The sequence below is a fragment of the Papaver somniferum genome, chromosome 4, assembly GCF_003573695.1.
Source record: "Papaver somniferum cultivar HN1 chromosome 4, ASM357369v1, whole genome shotgun sequence".
Classification (NCBI taxonomy): Eukaryota; Viridiplantae; Streptophyta; class Magnoliopsida; order Ranunculales; family Papaveraceae; genus Papaver; species Papaver somniferum.
Window position 1 is genome coordinate 79162590 of NC_039361.1, and position 19092 is coordinate 79181681.

Here is a 19092-nt window from a genome sequence, read left to right on the forward strand (position 1 = left end):
AGTTTAATATGGACCTTGGTATTCTCCATCATTAGACTTCATTTTCTTAACACTTTTAGTAATTTCCACTTTTTTTGTTTGGTTCATCCTATGAAAAGGCTGCACAATAGAAAACATATGTAATAAAAAGCCTAAACCCTAAATGTGTATGAATTTAAGTGTTTCATGTAAAATCAGTATCATGTTCAGCTGAAGTGATTTTTTGAATATGAGCCGAACTTGGAAAAATACATAGTTCGGCTGATACGATATTTAGAGTGAGAACCGAACCTAACTCCCAGGAATAAGTTCGGCTTGTTATTAGACTTTAATATAAGCCGAACTAGGATCTTGCAAATAGGTTGGAAGTTGGAAAAATGAAGGTTCGGCGTATAAGTTAACAAATTCAGCTAGCCGAACTGTTCATCAATTTAGTGGGTTCGGCTTATATTTTTAAGCCGAACATAGTCCTGGTTCGCCGAACCATGACGAAAAATACAATTATTTGATGATTTCAACCTACAAAAGTGATATTAAACATAAAATAGAAGTGTACGTGTGTGTTAGAAGCATTAGGGTTCTCATCTATGTATTCATCATCTGGATTTGGCTCATAAAAATCATCATCTTGAGTTTGATTTTGAGTTTGAGTTTGTGTAAAATCATTCTCACAATCTAAGAAATCAGCCATTTGGGAATCATTGTTGTAGTTGATGTGTATTTTCCTAGGTTTTTTAGATGAATGATGACCCTCCTCATCCTCCATTGAATCAAGAAGAAAATTTTTTCTCACTTTCTCCTTATCTTTCTCTCCTTCTCAATAAAAACTTTGATTTTTTTATCCCCAAATTTTTTCATCTAAACAAACCTTTATAATTCTGAAAATTATCTTAATCACTAATCCAGATTACTAACACAAATACGTAAAGGGTAGATTTACCATTAAAAAAAATTGGTTAAGGGGATTTATGATTTGTTATTTCACATCTTTTTTTGTGTTTATTCAGTATGCCTAATAAGATTTCGATATGCCCAAAATCATAGTTCTTTGGAAAAGCTTATCAGAGTAACTAGTAGGCGTAGTTAGAGACCTATACTTTTTTTATTTTGTATCCTTATGAAAATGAGCTAGTAGAACTGGGTAAGGCCCAATGTTATACGTGCAGACCGAGTACGATATAGTGTATACTTCTAGTCTTCTAGCAAATCCAAAAAAAATAAAAATAATAAATAAATAAAAAAGCAAAACGGTTTGACGGGAAGGAACTCTTGTTTTTTCTCTCCTTTCTTTTCTCTTATGCGTTCTTAGTTTTCACTTTATTTTGCGCGGATCATGGCGCAAAATCAACCAAAGCCGCCTGATTTGGGTGTTCAATCAAATCAACAAGCTACTGATCGATCTTTGAATCCTAATACCAATTTGAATCAATCACGTTCTAAATGTAGAACTAGGCAGTTCTATAGGCCGAAGAACAATAATGGAAACCCTATTCTTACGGAGTTACGAAACAGATTGAAGATGGAAATCAAGGCGCCGGTGATAATGGAAATCGTTCATATGCGTATATATTAAAGAGAAGAACATACGTTTTATCAAAAATTGATGCGGATACTTTATCACATCCTCCGGTTCGAACATCAATAGGCGAGTTTGTTATTACAATCCCGCGTGAGACTCGTGCAAGGATTAAATCCGTTTGCAAATGTAGCTTGGTAGGCGATTGGATTTCAAAACCATAACTTTTGAGGATGCCAAAAGAGATTTATTGAATCAATGGAAGCTTACTGGTTCAGTTCAAATTATCCCATGGATTAAGGGTTATTTTGTTATCAAACTAGACAATGAAGATGATCGTAAGAGAGTTAGTTATAATGGTCCATGGAAAACTAAACAACAACAGTTGAAGGTTCAACCATGGACACCTATGTTCGATCCTGAATCGGAAAAAGTTACAAAAGCTGCAGTTTGGGTTCGTTTTAATTATCCTCCATGGGAATTTTGGGATGAAGAAACGCTATTTAGAATGGCTAGAGGTTTTGGATAGCCGCTGGTTGTTGATCCGAGAACTCTAAGGTATGAATATGGTTATTTTGTTGTTGTCTTAATCGATATTGACTTCTCGAAACCATTAGGCCGGATTATTATTGATGGTGAAGAAAGTTCTGAAGGTTTTTTTCAAGATTATGAGACTATTAATAAGCCAAGTTTATGTGATTATTGCAAATCTATTGGCCATAAGAAAATTTAATGCAGGACTATGAAGTACAAAGAATTGGAAGAGAAGGCTGAAATTGAAAAGGATCCGGAGATCAAGAAACAGCTTCATGCTGAGAAGCATGAGCTCAAAAAAATTTGGCGTAAAACTAAAGTTCCTAGAACTAAGCATGAGCTCACCGGAAAATTCACTAAAAATACACCGGATAAACCAGCGGAAGAACCACCCAAGGATCCACCTCGGGTTACACAGAAGAACACTACTTTCACTGGAAGGCATACGTATTTTGCTAGCCCTGTCAGTAGTGCCACTTCAAGTGGTACAGAAATTCCAATCCTGCGCAAGGATGATGCTTCATCAGAACAGCACAATGATGGTGCTCCACCAGAACAACGCAATGTTGGCACTCCTGAACTGCGCAATGATGGTGCAGATTCAACTTTGAATGTTATGCATAATAATGGTGCAACAGACCCTGTTCAGAATTCACGCAATGATGGTGCTGCTCAGATGAACCAGGTTATGAGCAATATTGACGATATTGTTTTGGGTGGCAACACTCAATCTGGGGCCGTTGAAGCTTCCATGGAAGATGATGAGATTGTGGCTTTTAAGGAATATGAATAATTTAAATAAAAAAAAGCTAGAGAATTGGATAAGGCAGCTGATATAGCTAAGATTGAGCAGGATGTTGTAAAGGCAAAATTAGAGAATTTGAGGAAATTGGCGTTGGAGAAGAACAAATCACTTAAGGTACGTTCAGATCAAGCTACAGCCTCTGAGAATCGTATTAAACCTACAGACATGGGCTCTTTACCAACTAATTATATTATGAAACTTACTGGGGAGGAGGGTTTTAGTTCAGCCACTAGAACATCAAGAAGATCATGTCCGGCAAAATCTGTGGATGACATTGTGCTATCTAATAGGTTTGATACCGGGACCGAAGAGTATGAGGAAGATGTTGAGACGGATTTTGCTGAAAACCCACCTGATCTGATGCAATCAATTAACTCAACCAGTACAGTTGAGTATGAGGCTAAGAAAATGGATTGGAGTGCTATGAAGGATCAAGTAGACCGTGAGAAGAAAGAACGGGCCGAAAAGAAGAAGATGTATGAACTGGCTAAGAAGGCTAGCGTTTCTAAGCCAACAAATCCAAAGAAGAAGAAGAACAATACTATTAAACCTATGGAAGGTACGGGACAGGCGGAGACAAGAGGAAAAAGTAGGACACGACAGGGTTCGGCAAGTCCTTCTAGATACAAGGTTATTTAATGCGTGTCTTTTAATGGAATGCTCAGGGCTTGGATAAGGATGGTGCAAGGGCCAAGTTGAGTGAGATTTATCATTTGCACAAACCTGACATTTTTTTTATTGCATAGCCTAAGGTATTTTGCACTACACGTTTTGTTAGGTCTCTAAGATTGGTTGATTTTGTGAAGATGCTATTACCAATTAGGCTGGTGGTGAAAAAGGTAATATATGGATCTTGTGGAAGAATTCTTTATCTCGGCCAGGTATTTTATGTTGTTCTAAACAAACAATTTTTTTGGATTTTGATGGTGATTATATTACGGCTGTTCATGCCTCTTTAGATCCTGTAATGACCTGTCCCTCCCTCGATATTGTCCCCACTTAGCCACTGCGGTTATCCGACAGTGTGGGGTTTTTAACGGGCATCGCTGCAGTAATCCAGCAGAAACTTCCTGGGAGGTCACCCATCTCAGGATTGCTCTCGCCCGAGCACGCTTAACTGCAGAGTTTTCTGCCAACTCTGGAGCCAATTGTGCTGAAAAGGCCTCGGTGTTAGGAAGGGAAAAACCATTACTTATATTCCATTCGGCCAACCACTGCTGAATATCGGGGTATTACAATACCACCACCTTAAATTGGAGCAACTCCGTCCAGCGTACCTTCCTTGCCCTTGGTAGGTGACCCGTCGTCGGCTATGATACCATTTGTAATGACCCATCCCTCCACCGATACTGTCCCCACTTAGAAACTGCGGTTATCCGGCAGTGTGGGGTTTTTAACGGGCATCGCTACGGTAATCCAGCAGAAAATTCCCGGATGGTCACTGTAGATGAGGAAAAACGAGCCGTCGGTTTTATGGGAAAGTGAAGAGTCGAGCATGCTGTCGAGACTCCTCAGCCGGGAAAAATGTTAATCCTCACACAGATGCACCGCTGCAAAGGGGGTGCTTAGATTCGGGAAATTAATCTGTATGACTCCAGCCTAAACCAAGACAATGGACGTTCCAGAGTCAATTCGGTCGCAAAGAGGGAGATGGGTTGATCTGTAGGAGGGAAGCTGAGAGTTGTGTGGGATCAGTGATGATCAAGGATTATGGGTGTGTTGAAGGTTTCTGCAATATTGTTGAACTGTTGAAGTTGAGTTCTGTGAATAAGTTTATATCGAGTTGTTGACGGATAATGATGATAATCGATGATTGATGATATCATGATGTCCTCGATTTAGACTTATTTATATTGCCATAATGATGTACCACTGATCCCTGTAAGTGTGTCGGTTTCTTGAGTGAAAGAGTGGGAAAGTGGGAGACCGTGGTAAAGTGAGTTCCGTGTCATGCGGAAACTTGATTGATCGTGCATATACTACTTTGCTAACTCCTTCAACTGTTTACACGACTTACGCACATTTCTCATTGTGGATGAATCCACGTGATGTAGACCTCCAGACCAAAACCCTAAGTGATATCCCCCCATTAGTGACGCGATTGATATTTCACGAATCGTGGAGTCTGCAAGGCAGACGTGTAACTGAGCAAGTGTTGCTCAATTCAACAAAATACCGAATATTGGTAATTGGTGAAAATTGGTCATGAGTGAAGAGCGACCTACCACATGGGATGATGATCATCCATGTGAAGCCCAGTGCTCAAGTGAGCACGCACCAGGGTTCTCAGTTTGAGAGTTGGTGAAAGAACGATGATTAAATGCAGGTTTCATCATTTATTAAAATATTGTTGGATTTAGCATTAGGTGACAAAACCTAGGTATGAGAGATGAGGACCGACCAAGAGAGCATGGGACCGGCTCATGGTGGTCATGGGACCAGTTGTTGGTCATTTGAAGGATTCTCCAGTTGGTTGGAGAGAGTTCGGGCCCAGTATGAGCAATTGAACAAATTAGGTCAGAATTATGAAAACATATGGGACCGGCTTTGTGCAAGCCCTAGGAATGACTCTGGTTGGTCATGGAGGCATGCACGTGTTGCCGTGGTGTCCGTGTTTCCATACTGAGAGTTTCAGTATTTTCTAATGCGCGTTCGAGCAACATAGTGAATTTTCAGAAGAGTTTCATCTTGACTGAGAATTCTCGATTTTTGTTGGAATGAGCATGTATGCTCAATTCATCAATATTTTGAAAATATTAAAATAAAAGTGTTTTAATATTTAAAATTTTCGTGAGAGTCTAGCCAGTCGTGCGACTATGTTGACTTTTGGTTTTTTATGATTTGAGCAATATTTGAGAAAATATGGAGAAATCATGAATTTTGCTCAAACCCAGGAGTTTCATGAATTGAGGAAAATAATAATTATGCAAGATTAGGGATTTCAAGGTATGGGACCGACCATGGCTAGGGCATGGCCGACCGGCTAGGTTGCCCGGTCCCGCGTACCTTTCCCTATTTTATTATTTTTCATGAATCCTTGAAGTTATGGAGAATCCACAGGTTTTTGTTGAAACGGAGGAGTTTCGCGAGATTAGGGAATAATAATTATAAAAAGCTAAGGATTGTGAGGTGTGGGACCGGCCAAGGCTTAGGCATGGCCGGCCGGTTAGATTTCCCAGTCCCGCACACCTCTCTTTATTTTGTAATATTATTTCGTGAATCCACCAAGTTATGGATAATTAACGAGTTTTGAAAAAACAAGAAAAGTTGCTAAAACCAAGGAGTTTTCATGAGTTCACGAAATAACAAAAAATAAGGAAAATAATGGGAGAGGCACGGACCGACCATGGCTAGGGCATGGCCGGCCGACCGGCTGGTGGGCCCGTCCTTGGGCGCCTCTTATTATTTTATTAATATTCATTGTTTTCTCCTGTTTTGCGAAGGATTCCTCATTATTTCATATTTTTGGACACTCGTTCGTGCATACGGGTGCTCAGTCGTGCATCATTGTCGAGCACACTCACACCATTTTTGTGGGGCTTACTCAGTGATGGTCCAGATTCCCGGTTGTTGGGTATTTATTACTGATTTATGAAATTCAGTGGAGAATAATTTATGAAACTGAGTAATAAGATGAGTAGTTATTTATTATCAATCCATAAAATCAGCAACGGATTGGACTATGGATTCAGAATGATAATTTCATCACCATCTCATGGAATCGCAGATTTGACCATAAAATCGTGGTGATTCAACCATGTAATCGGAGTAATATCTATTACTATTTCATGAGATTAGGTGATTGAAAGATTTTTGTGAGATTCATAGGATATTCTGAATTTTGAGTGAATGAGCATATTGCTCTTTTAGAGAAAACAAAAATTACATTTAGAAATTTAATACTTCCAATGATTGTTCAAGCATAATACGCCTTGAGCCACTTGCCGTTGATGATGTTTCCTTCAACTCCTCTATTAACAACTAAGATTTTGTAATATCCGCTGGATACTGCCTTGATGATCTCATAAGGTCCTTCCCATTTCGGAGAGAACTTGGGGGCGGACATTTCTTGTTGGATATGATTTGCTGTTTTCAAAACCAAATCTCCTACTTGAAATGTTCGAGGTCTTACCAGTTTGTTGTAGGCCTTGGAAACCCTTTGTTTGTAGGTTTCTACATATTTTTCCACCTTGGCTCTTTTTGAATCGAGCATGTCCAATTCAGTAATTCTTGAATCTTAGACTTCTGCTTCATCTCATTGTTTTCCACCAGCTGCTGCGATTCTTGCAGAGGGAACCTTGATTTCGGCTGGGATAATGGCGTAGGTGCCATAAACGAGTGAGTATGGTGAAGTCCCAATTGAGCTTCTTGGTGCGGTTCGGTAGGCCCACAAAGCCATGGGCAATTCCTCATGCCACGTCCGTGGATTATCATGAACTGTTCGACTGAGAATCCGGATCAAAGTTTTGTTGGTACTCTCCGCCTGTCCGTTTCCTTGGGGATAGTATGGTGTGGAGAAAATATGTTTGATTCCGTATTCTTCGAACAATTCTGCAACATGTCTGTTGGCGAAAGGAGTTCCATTATCCGTGATGATATGTTTAGGAACGCCGAATCTGCATATGATGAACTCTTTGATGAAAGATGCAATTGTGACTCCAGTGGTGCTTCGAAGAGGAATAGCCTCGAACCATTTGGTGAAATACTCTGTTGCTGTGATGATGTATTCATGCCGCTTTGGAGATGCCGGATTGATCTTTACTATGATATCCAGTCCCCAGCTACAGAAGGCCCACGAACTGCTCACTGAATATAATGGAAGACAAGGAGTGTGGATGAGGTTACCATGAACTTAGCATTGATGACATTTCCGAACGTAGGCAGTTGCGTCATCTTCCATGGTTGGCAAGTAATATTTCTCATGGATTTGTAGAAACAATTTCTTCTTCCCTTGGTGTTCACCTTCATGCATTTCTTTCAAAATTATGGCAATTTCATGCTCGGCCAAGCATCTCAGGAGATTCCCACCGAAGCTTTTGCGATACAAAATCCCTTCCAAGTAGACAAAACGTTTGGCTCTCTGGATGAGTTTGATTGCACCTCTCTTCTCTGACGGAAGATCATTGTCACGAAGATATTTTATGTAAGGTTCTCCAGTACCCAGTGTGATGAAGTGTTAGAACCTCCAAATGATGAGGTGGTGTCTGACAATTGGGACATGATCCTTGCAGCATTCTCGACTGAGCTTCCATGGAAGGCCAATAGTATCCGAGCCTTTGAAGCCTTCTGTAAAGTGTGACCACTAGAGTTTGGCCACATACTTCTTCATGTATACGTTTGAGTTTTTCATCGGCTTATTCATCTCCGAGGCATCGAGACAGGGATCCATCAGGATTGTGATAATATAACGCTCCGTGCAGCATGAAAAAGTTTTCAACTCCTTGAGGCTAATTTTCCCCTCCGTAAGATAATTTCTCAATTCATGAATAATGGGCGCTCGCCAGTCGCTTGACTGAGCATCTTCGACTTGAGTAAGCCAGGTGGATGACATAGCGCGTCTTTGCACAGTGATGGATTTCTCAGACCCCTCAAATTGCAGTTTGGATGCTAGGGTCACTGGGCAATCAACATGTCTATTGTTGGTGCGTCCGGTATGGATAATTGTTGCATCGGAAAAATGAGCTAATAGTCGTTGTGCCTCAGTCCTGAATGGAGAAAGTGTTATTTCTTTGAGAGAGTATACGCCATTCATTTGATTGACCAATCAACTTTGAGTCTCCCCTGATCTCTAGATGTTTCACTCCTGCTTTCTTGGCCAAACATAGCCCTAGGATAAAAGCTTCATATTCTGCTGAATTGTTGGTGCAATGGAAATCCAGCTTGAATGAATGTGAGAAGACTTCACTTGGATGGAGATACCAGCACAATACCCGCCACACCGGTATCATTGCTCGGAGTGGCGGACCCATCAAAATATAATAGCCACGTTTCTTCCTGAATGATTGAAATTTCTGGAAACTCATCGGGCACTTCTTCATGCAACATCGTGATGTCTTCTCTAGGGAAAGTGGCAAGTAAGTCTACAACTGCTTTTCCTTTAATTGCTTTTGGAGGGACACACACTATATCAAATTCTGACATTTGAAGTAGCCATTTCGCTGGTCTTCCGATCAGAGCAGGTTTCGACAGTAAGAACTTTATAGGATCAGCTTTGGCCATCAGCCCGACCTTGTTTGATAGTAGATAATGTATGAACCTCTGAATTGCGTGAACCAACGCCAGACACGCCCTTTCATCCTTTGGGTACCGGAGTTGAGAATCCCTCATTGTGCGACTGAAGTAATAGATTGGGTGTTCGATACCTTCTTCATCCTCTTGAGGGAGGAGTGCTCCAATAGCTACATCACTGGAAGTTGTGTAAAGTATCAGAGGCCGTCCTTGAACTGGAGATTTCATGACAGCATGTGATAACAATATCTATTGTATTTTCTGGAATGCTTCTTGTTGATCGGCTGTCCATGCAAAATTTGCTCCTTTCTTCAACAAAGGAGTGAATGAAGCAATGAGTTGAGCGAGTCCAGGAATGAAACGTCGGATGTAATTGAATTTGACCATGAAACTCTGGATCTCTTTCACAGTTCGTGGAGGCGGCATGGTAGTAATAGCTTTTGTTTTTTCTGGGTCGACCTTGATTCCTTCTGCAGTGACCAAGAATCCAAGAAACTTTCCGGAAGAAACACCAAAAGCACATTTCAGGGGATTCATCTTCAGTTTGTATTCTCTGCATCTTTCAAAGACTTGTCTCAGAATGTCTAGGTGGGACGCCCGGGTCTTTGATTTCACCACCACATCTTCGACATAGTCTTCTACTTGCTTGTGCATCATGTCAGGAAATATTGTAGTCATGGCCCGCTGATAAGTGGCTCCTTCATTTTTCAAGCCGAAAGGCATCATGTATAGTGGAAGTTTCCAATGGGAGTTCTGAATACAGTCTCGTTAGCATCATGTTCGTACATCTTGATTTGGTTATATCCACTGTAACCATCCATGGACGAGAACATGTCATGGCCACTGGTTGTATCGACGAGCATATCAATGTTTGGCAATGGAAAGTCATCCTTTGGGCAACACTTTTTCAGGTTCCTGAAATCTACACTACACCGGATCTGTCCATTTTTCTTCCTGACTGGGACAATGTTCGCCAGCTATGTTGGATGTTTAATGGGTTTGATGAACCCTGCTGTTAGTAGTTTCTGGATCTCCACCTTGATTTGTTCTTCAACTTCGTGTCTGAATTGCCTGGGCGGCTGTTTGACGGGTTTGGAACTGGGAGTGATGTGCAGATGATGAGTAACCAATTTGTCGTCTAGGCCAAGCATCTCTTCGTACGTCCAGGCGAAGATATCTTGATACTCTTTCAACAAGCGTATCAATCGTTATCGTTACTCAGCTGAGAGAGCATAACTGATTAGAATTGGCCTTGGGTTTTCATCCGTTCCAATGTTGATAGTCTCGAGGTCGTCGGTTGTGGAATCTGTGCCATCTTGCAGCTGTCGTGGTGCATCTTGAATTTCTTCATCGGGTGATTGCTCACTCTGGCATGATTCTTCAGGGCGGGGAGACTTTTGATCGACCTCCCATGTTAATTACTAATCCTTACAACGGAGATAAATGACTCTCCCCTCTGCATCATAATCAGTAGTAAAGTTGGACTTTTTATGAGTCGTACCTTGACGACGCTTGAGTGGTGTGGTGGACAACTTGACGGATTTAGCATCTGTTGATGATGGTTTGTCGACTTTCTCAATAGATTTCCAACTTGGGAGTGGAATACTCCTGATTGTGCTTGGAGGTTCGGGGATGCTCTTTGGATGTTCCAGGAACTTAGCATCATAAACCGGAGCGTAAGGAGACACTGAGGCTGGGATACAGACAATTTTTTTGTTGAACAAAGCTTTCATACATTGATGGTACGTCGAAGGAACAGCTTTATTGTCGTGAAGCCATGTCCTTCCGAGTATCATGTGATAGTCGGGGTCTTTCTCGATCACGTGAAATTTTGACAGTGGATTGAATCGGCCCTACTTTCAGATCCACATAGACATACCCGTATGGGTGACCCTGGCTTCCTTCAAAACCCGTCATCAATATGGGATGATGAACAATCTTGCTTTGTGGAACTTTGGCCTCCTTGAGAGTCTTCATAGTGATAATATTCTTGGAAGCACCTGTATCGATGAGAACTCTCCTGAATTCAGAGTCCTTAATGGAAGCAGTAACGAACAAGGCTCGGTTATGCCCTTCCTCCACCATTCGGTCTTCCTCAGTGAAGGTGATGTTGTTAATTGAGAGTTCAGATACCATGGACACTTGTTAAACCACCGGAGATGATGGAACTATTCGCACATCGGGTGACATTTTGTTGAGAGCGTCAAACGTGTATGTGCGCTGATCTCTGGAGAAATGCAGAATTTCACATAGATTCTCGATTAGATGTGTGACTTCTTGTTCCACCGGCTTTTCATAAGTTGTGAAGCTGTTGGCTTGAGGGTTAGCGTCAGTGGTGTCAAGAGATGAGCGTTCCACAACTTGAGCTCCTAAGATTCTTGTCAGGTCCACCATGCAGTTGAACAAATTATCAATTGCTTTTTTCAATCGATTTATGTTCCTTTCCAAAACTCTTGCCTTCGTGCCAGTTCAGCTAGTGACGGAATTTCTCCATCAAATGCACCAATATATGAAAAGAGAGTAGTAAAGTACGGATGATGAATGTTACCAGAATCATTCGGGTGAGTTAGAAAAGCGTCACAATTTGAAAGACTCTGACTGGAGTTTTGAGAAATTGAATTAGATCTAAGACCAACCATCTTGCGAAAATGAAAGATTGCAACCGAGAGATTAATCTCCCACTGTGGTCGCCAATCTGTAGATGGGAAAAAACGAGCCGCCGGTTTTATGGGAAATTGAATAGTCGAGCGTGTTGTTGAGACTCCTCAGCCGGTCAAAATGTTAATCCTCACACAGATGCACCGTTCCAAAGGGGGTGCTTAGATTCGGGAAATTAATCTGTATGACTCCGGCCTAAACCAAAAAAATGGTCGTTCCAGAGTCAATTCTGTCACAAAGAGGGAGATGGGTTGATCTGTAGGAGGGAAGCTAAGAGTTGTGTGGGATCAGTGATGATCAAGGATTGTGGGTGTGTTGAAGGTTTCTGCAATATTGCTGAACTGCTGAAGTTGAGTTCTGTGAATAAGTTTATATCGAGTTGTTGAGGGATAATGATGATAATCGATGATTGATGATATCCTGATGTCCTCGATTTAGACTTATTTATATTGCCAGAATGAAGTACCACTGATCCATGTAAGTGTGACGGTTTCTTGAGTGAAAGAGTGGGAAAGTGGGAGATCGTGGTAAAATCAGTTCCATGTCATGCGGAGACTTGACTGATCGTGCACCCACTACTTTGCTAACTCCTTTAACCGTTTACACGACTTACGCACATTCCTCGTTATGGATGAATCCACGTGCCGTAGACTGCCATACTAAAACCCTAAGTGATATCCCCCCATTTGTGACGTGATTGATATTTCACGAATCGTGGAGTCTGCAAGGCATCCATGTATTAGTTAGTCAGTTGTTGACTGATTTAGACTATGAGTCTATTTTTGTTGAATCGAGCATAAGTGGTGAATGCTCAGCAATTCATGGATTGAACATGCAGTTCTCTGAGATGTCAATGAATTACTGACTAGAGAGACTGAGCAAGTATTGCTCAACTCGACGAATTGCCGAATATTGAGAGTTTGTCGAGCAAATGAGCAAGTATTGCTCAATTCGACGAATTGCCGAATATCGAGAGTTTGTCGAGCAAGTATTGCTCAATTCGACGAATTCGATAATTTTGGTGTGCAACTGAGCAAGTGTTTCTCAATTCAACAAAATACTGAGTATTGGTAATTTGACGTGCAATTGAGCAAGTGTTGCTCAATTCAACAAACTACTAATGAATTACCGAATATTGATGGTTGGATCAATATTCAAGCAACTGAGCAAGTATTGCTCAATTCAAATAATTATTTACTGGTGTCGTGACCCAATAAAATATTAATCAAAATTATTGGTGAATTACCGAATATTATTAATTTGGATGTTGATTGCTGAATCAACATAATTTTGTGTTTGAACTTGCTCAGAATGGTTATTCGTGGAGCGTTTGTTCGAAACCCTAATTTTTTTATCAATCCTTCAATAATTGGTGAAAATTGGTCATGAGTGAAGAGCGACCTACCACATGGGATGATGATCATCCATGTGATGCCCAGTGCTCAAGTGAGCACGCACCAGGGTTCTCAGTTTGAGAGTTGGTGAAAGAACGATGATTAAATGCAGGTTTCATCATTTATTGAAATATTGCTGGATTCAACATTAGGTGACAAAACCTAGGTATGAGAGATGAGGACCGACCAAGAGAGCATGGGACCGGCTCTTGGTGGTCACTGGACCAGTTTTTGGTCATTTGAAGGATTCTCCAGTTGGTTAGAGAGAGTTCGGGCCCAATATGAGCAATTGAACAAATTAGGTCAGAATTATGAAAACATGTGGGACCGTCTTTGTGCAAGCCCTAGGAATGACTCTGGTCGGTCATGGAGGCATGCACGTTTTGCTTGGTGTCCGTGTTTCCATACTGAGAGTTTCAGTATTTTATGATGCGCGTTCGAACAACATAGTGAATTTTCAGAAGAGTTTCATCTTGACTGAGAATTCTCGATTTTTATTGGAATGAGCATGTATGCTCAATTCATCAATATTTTGAAAATATTAAAATAAAAGTGTTTTAATATTTAAAATTGTCGTGAGAGGCTAGCCAGTCGTGCGACTATGTTGGCTTTTGGTTTTTCGTGATTTGAGCAATATTTGAGAAAATATGGAGAAATCATGAATTTTGCTCAAACCCAGGAGTTTCATGAATTGAGGAAAATAATAATTATGCAATATTATTGATTGCAAGGTGTGGGACCGACCATGGCTAGTGCATGGCCGGCCGGCTAGGTTGCCCGGTCCCGCACACCTTTCCCTATTTTATTATTTTTCATGAATCCTTGAAGTTATGGAGAATCAACAGGTTTTTGTTGAAACGGAGGAGTTTCGTGAGATTAGGAAATAATAATTATAAAAATCTAAGGATTGTGAGATGTGGGACCGGCCACGGCTTAGGCATGGCCGTCCGGTTAGGTTGCTCGGTCCCGCACATCTCTCCTTATTTTATAATATTATTTCGTGAATCCACCAAGTTATGGAGAATTCACGAGTTTTGCAAAAACAAGGAAAGTTGCTAAAACCAAGGAGTTTTCGTGAGTTCACGAAATAACAAAAAATAAGGAAAATAATGGGAGAGGCACGGACCGACCATGGCTAGGGCATGGCCGGTCGTCCGGCTGGTGGGCCCGTCCTTGGGCGCCTCTTATTATTTTATTAATATTTATTGTTTTCTCCTGTTTTGCGAAAGATTCCTCATTATTTCATATTTTTGGACACTCATTCGTGCATCTGGGTGCTCAGTCGTGCATCATTGTCGAATACACTCGCACCATTTTTGTGGGGATTATGATAGACATATTTTTGTGTCTGAATTGTCTTCAGTGTCTCTATTGCTAGTGCTTGATTTTGTACTTATTATGGTGTTTTTATGTTTGTGTAGGTGTTTTTGGAGAAATACACTTGTGTGGAAAAAATTGCTCAAAAAGTGCTAGCTGGACCCCTGGAGGACAATTGCTACACGAACCCCCATTTTTGCTAAGTGTCACCCACGGCTATATGTAGCCCATTTTTGTCCACAACACCCATCTTTCTCAAATTCAAATTTTCAAAATTGGCGGGAAAATAATGTTTATCACTGTCAAATTTCAATCAAGAACTTGGAGGTGTTATAGGGAGACTAAATGGCTGAAAATTTATGGAATTCTTCCTGGGACATATACAAACCTATTACAAATGTTTTGGTCGATCAAATTTGGGTGAAAAATCTGTGAGAAGAAAACAGGGCAGCACGTGCATGAGAGGAACAGTTCACGGGATTGCATGAGTTTTGGGGAATTTAAACGTGTTCTGCTCATGTTTGATGACTCGAGCAACACTTTGGACCTTGAAAAAGATAAATAAGAAGATTTTGCAGATGTAGAAACGCGCGAGAAGCTAAATCAGGGAAGAAAATATTCCTAGAATATTTTCTTTACTGCCCGAGTTCAATGAAGAATATTGAGAATTATGGCGTGATTAAATGAGGCTGAGGAGTATAAATAGATTGCCGGGACAGAGAGTTGAGGGGGTCGAGAAGAGAGGAGAGCTCAGGAGGCGTGAATCAAGAGTTTTCAGAACTCTGTTTCTGCTGCTGCACCAAGAACACGAAGAACAAAAGACCACCAGAGGCAGTCGTTTATCAACAGTGACAACGACATCCACACGAGGGTCGCAGAGATACAACAACAGCAGTTCTTTTTTATCGTTCTTTGTAACAGTGTTTTGCAACAATTATAAACGTTGCAAACACCCGATTTTCATCATTTTCTCCATTTCATCATTTGTACACCTACTTTGAGCAATGAAATCAACTTTTGAGCGTGTTTCCAACATCATGATGAGCTAAACCCAATCCTTGGGGCTATGGAGGAAGCCGTTGTTTCGGTAAAAGTGATATATTTTTATTAATTAATTACAACAACTCTATTATGATTTTTGCATTGAACTAAAAATTGTTTATATGATTTTGATTAGTTAGGTGTATTTTCTCTTGATAGAATATGCTTGCTTTAGCGTTTTGATATTCTATGCTTGGATTAACATCTATTCTTTTGGAAATCTACATGTCTAAGCAATACTATTAGAATCAATTTGAATGTTGAGTTGCATAATTATTGTTTTATTAAATCAGTAATATCAACCAATGGTGGAATCCTATCCCTATTCTCTCCATAATTTTCACAACATCTTTTTAATTTAGTTCGCTATTTTTATGTATTAAAAAATTCTAAAAATCCGCTTTCACAAGTCTTGAACGAATCATATTACTACAACAACTTTGAAAAACACATCAGCTTACTCAGTGATGGTCCAGATGCCCGATTGTTGGGTATTTATTACTGATTTATAAAACTCAGTGGAGAATAATTCATGAAACTGAGTAATAAGATGAGTAGTTATTTATTATCAATCCATAAAATCAGCAGCGGATTGGACTATGGATTAAGAATGATAATTTCATCACCATCTCATGGAATCGCAGATTTGACCATAAAATCGGAGTAATGAAATGAGCGGTGATATTACCATTCCATGGGACCGTGGTGATTCGACCATGAAATCAGAGTAATATCTATTACCATTTCATGAGATCAGCCGTGGATTCGATCATGAAATCGGAGTAATAAAATAAGTGGTGATATTACCATTTCATGAGATCAGCCGTGGATTCGACCATGAAATCGGAGTAACATCTATTACCATTTCATGAGATCAACCGTGGATTTGATCATGAAATCGGAGTAATACATTTATCTATTACCATTTCGATCATGAAATAGGAGTAATGAGATAAGATAGATTATCTTTTAGGAATTCAATGGTGAATATGACCTAGAATTTAATCTCTTGCGTATAGTTAGTAAATCAGCGAGTGTTGCTAATTTCCTGAAGACGTTTTGCCCTCTCAATATTTCATGTATGGAGGACCGCCTGAGTCTATACACGGGTCTCTCTACATAGTCAGGAAGAACAGTGAGTATCACCGTCCTGAAGACGTTATTGCTCCCAATCTTACGGAGAACCGCCCAATTGTTCTTCTATGTAGAGGCGAATTCCTCTATGTAGTCAGCGAACAGTGAGTGTCATCGGCATCCTAAAGGCGTTAAGCTCTCAACCTTACGGAGAACCGCCCAATTACATTATTCTACATAGAGGCTATGATGAAATCCCCGGTGTCGAACGCTCCGGAGAGGCCTTTCGAGCGACATATGCATCATACTTCGTAAAACACGAATCGTCACATGGATCCCTGAAGCCGTGTCAGAAACATGCAGTATCATGATTTTATGTTTTTGACCTTTATTGAAAATCCACCATCTAAATTAAGTCCCCTGCTTAGTGAGGAACAATCATGTTCCGTAGTAAGCATTAAATGGTGATTTTCAGTCGACGAGATCAGTGGTTGAACTCAGTCTACAAAGGTAGTTTCAGAATCCTCGATTTACCCCAATGATGTCATGTACGAGCAAATGCACAGATGAGAACCCTGATAGTAAGATAGAGTGTCATCCCGTGAGTGTGGAGAGATGAGTCACTGCTGATTTGGTCGGTTGAAAGTCCAGTTTTGGTCAGTTCAGCGTTTACGGGCTCGGCCTAAAAAAGGAAATCCTTGTTTTAGGAACAGACGTTCGTTCGTTAGTTTAAGAAACAAACAAAATAGACCTGAGTCTAATGACATAAAATTTTGTTTATGAGCTTTCATGAAAACCAAAATTTTATTTTTTAAATATGTGAGATTTCACAAAGTGTATAAACCCATCAAAGGTGGATGCTCGTATGAGAGAAAAGTTTTTTTTTTTTGAATAGACGTGCGTCTGTTAGTAATAAAAAAAATTCTATGATCTTTTATGAAAACTTTTATTTTTGAAAATATACTCTCGTTTCAAAGACGGATGCTCATGAGAGGGACCAAAAAAATACATATTTTCAAAGTTACATGAGTTTCACGTTATATATTTTTGTAAAATCAATGTTTTGATTTTGAACAACTATTGAAAGCAGACAATTATTCACGGTGAAATAATATCTGTATGTGAGTTTTCGCAATTGTAGAATGGACGTATGTCCAATTTTCGAAAAACCAGTGGATGTTCACACAGTAAAAATTTACGTGGGTTGTTCACGGTTTTATGAAAATCAATTTATGATTTTTGAGCAATTGCGAAAGAAAACAATTGTATACGTGATGAAATAATGTATGTATGAGTTTGGAGATTTTATAGTATATGCACACATGTAGAAAATCAGCGAATGTTCACATGAAAGGTTATGTGAACTATTCATAGTTTTGTGAAAATTCAGTGTTGACTCTAGAATGATAAGTTTTGCTCGTCTTCGCAGGTTTGAAGGAGTGAACAAGTTTTCGAAGTTTCGTGTCATCACTAAAGTCTAGTGAAATTGTAAAATAGGTAAGAGTTAGGGATTACCAATTTCGTTGTTGAAACTGATATCATTAGGTCATTTGTAATTCTGTGCTTCTGATTTGATTCCAGAGAATGATGGTTTCCACCAGCAGCAGCAGTGATTACTCCTCCAGCTTTTTTGATGAGGATTCCAAGTCTTATGCAGCCAAATCGCGAGCTAAAACGAATTATGTTGAGGGAGCTAAAGCTAGCATACCCCTTAATGACCGAAGGATCTCTTATGAAGAGCTCAAGAAGAGAAAGTCCCAGGATGATGAGATGGAGAATCCTCGACTTAGAAAGGATCGAATTCGGCGCAGGATACAGGCGGCTGAAGAGAGGCGTTGATTTATTGATGGTGTACTCTCCGATTCTTGCGCTAATGCTTCTGAAGAGGAAACTGTGTGGGTGGTACGGAATTACGAGATTAAGCCAGACCGGCTTACCAGAGAACTTCAAAAGATTGCGAAGCAGGTTGAAGATGAACTCGAAGCTGAGTACGAAGCAGAGGATGACTCGGACTCAGATGATCCTAATATCCACCCAGACTTCATCAATGGCCGTGATAGTGATTCTGATGAAGAACTCGAAAAGGATTCTGCAAAGGACGATGATGATGAATCTGATAATTCTGACAAGTCTGATGACTCTGACGAATCTGACAATTAATTTGGCTCATAAACCTCTATGAGATTATTTATTTTCCGTTGATGTAGATGTTCTCTGGTTTAAGAAGCTTGGATGTAGAGATGTTTCTCTAGAGATTATTATTTTTTGAACCGTAATTCCTTGTAGTATCTCATTTCTGAATTTTCCTCACATCTCCATTAGATGGACCAATGTCCACATAGACAATAATTACCCACATAATGCAATCACATGAGTTGTCTAAAAAACACGTGGCCTACTAGACGATCAATCCTTAGTTGTAATGTTGATTACGTCCGAACCGTCAGTCCCCAGCATTGTTACTCTTCTCCCATCTGTCACGCATCTGATTCGATATTTAGGGTTTCAGTAGAAACCACAACAGACTTGTTTATCCGTTAGGGGAT

At 40.2% G+C, this 19092-nt stretch overlaps 2 protein-coding genes across 2 annotated transcripts; both read left to right on the forward strand.

The window, feature by feature from the left end:
• The first annotated feature begins 1312 nt into the window (after window positions 1–1312).
• On the forward strand, window positions 1313–2024 carry LOC113272729. The gene is made up of 2 exons (XM_026522528.1): window positions 1313–1516; window positions 1689–2024. The coding sequence occupies exons 1-2, from the start codon at window positions 1313–1315 to the stop codon at window positions 2022–2024; spliced, it is 540 nt and encodes a 179-aa protein (XP_026378313.1).
• A 975-nt stretch (window positions 2025–2999) lies between these two features.
• Window positions 3000–18706, forward strand: LOC113272730 (glutamic acid-rich protein-like). The gene is made up of 2 exons (XM_026522529.1): window positions 3000–3393; window positions 18432–18706. Exons 1-2 carry the CDS (start codon window positions 3000–3002, stop codon window positions 18704–18706), a joined length of 669 nt encoding a protein of 222 aa, XP_026378314.1.
• The last annotated feature ends 386 nt before the right edge of the window (window positions 18707–19092 follow it).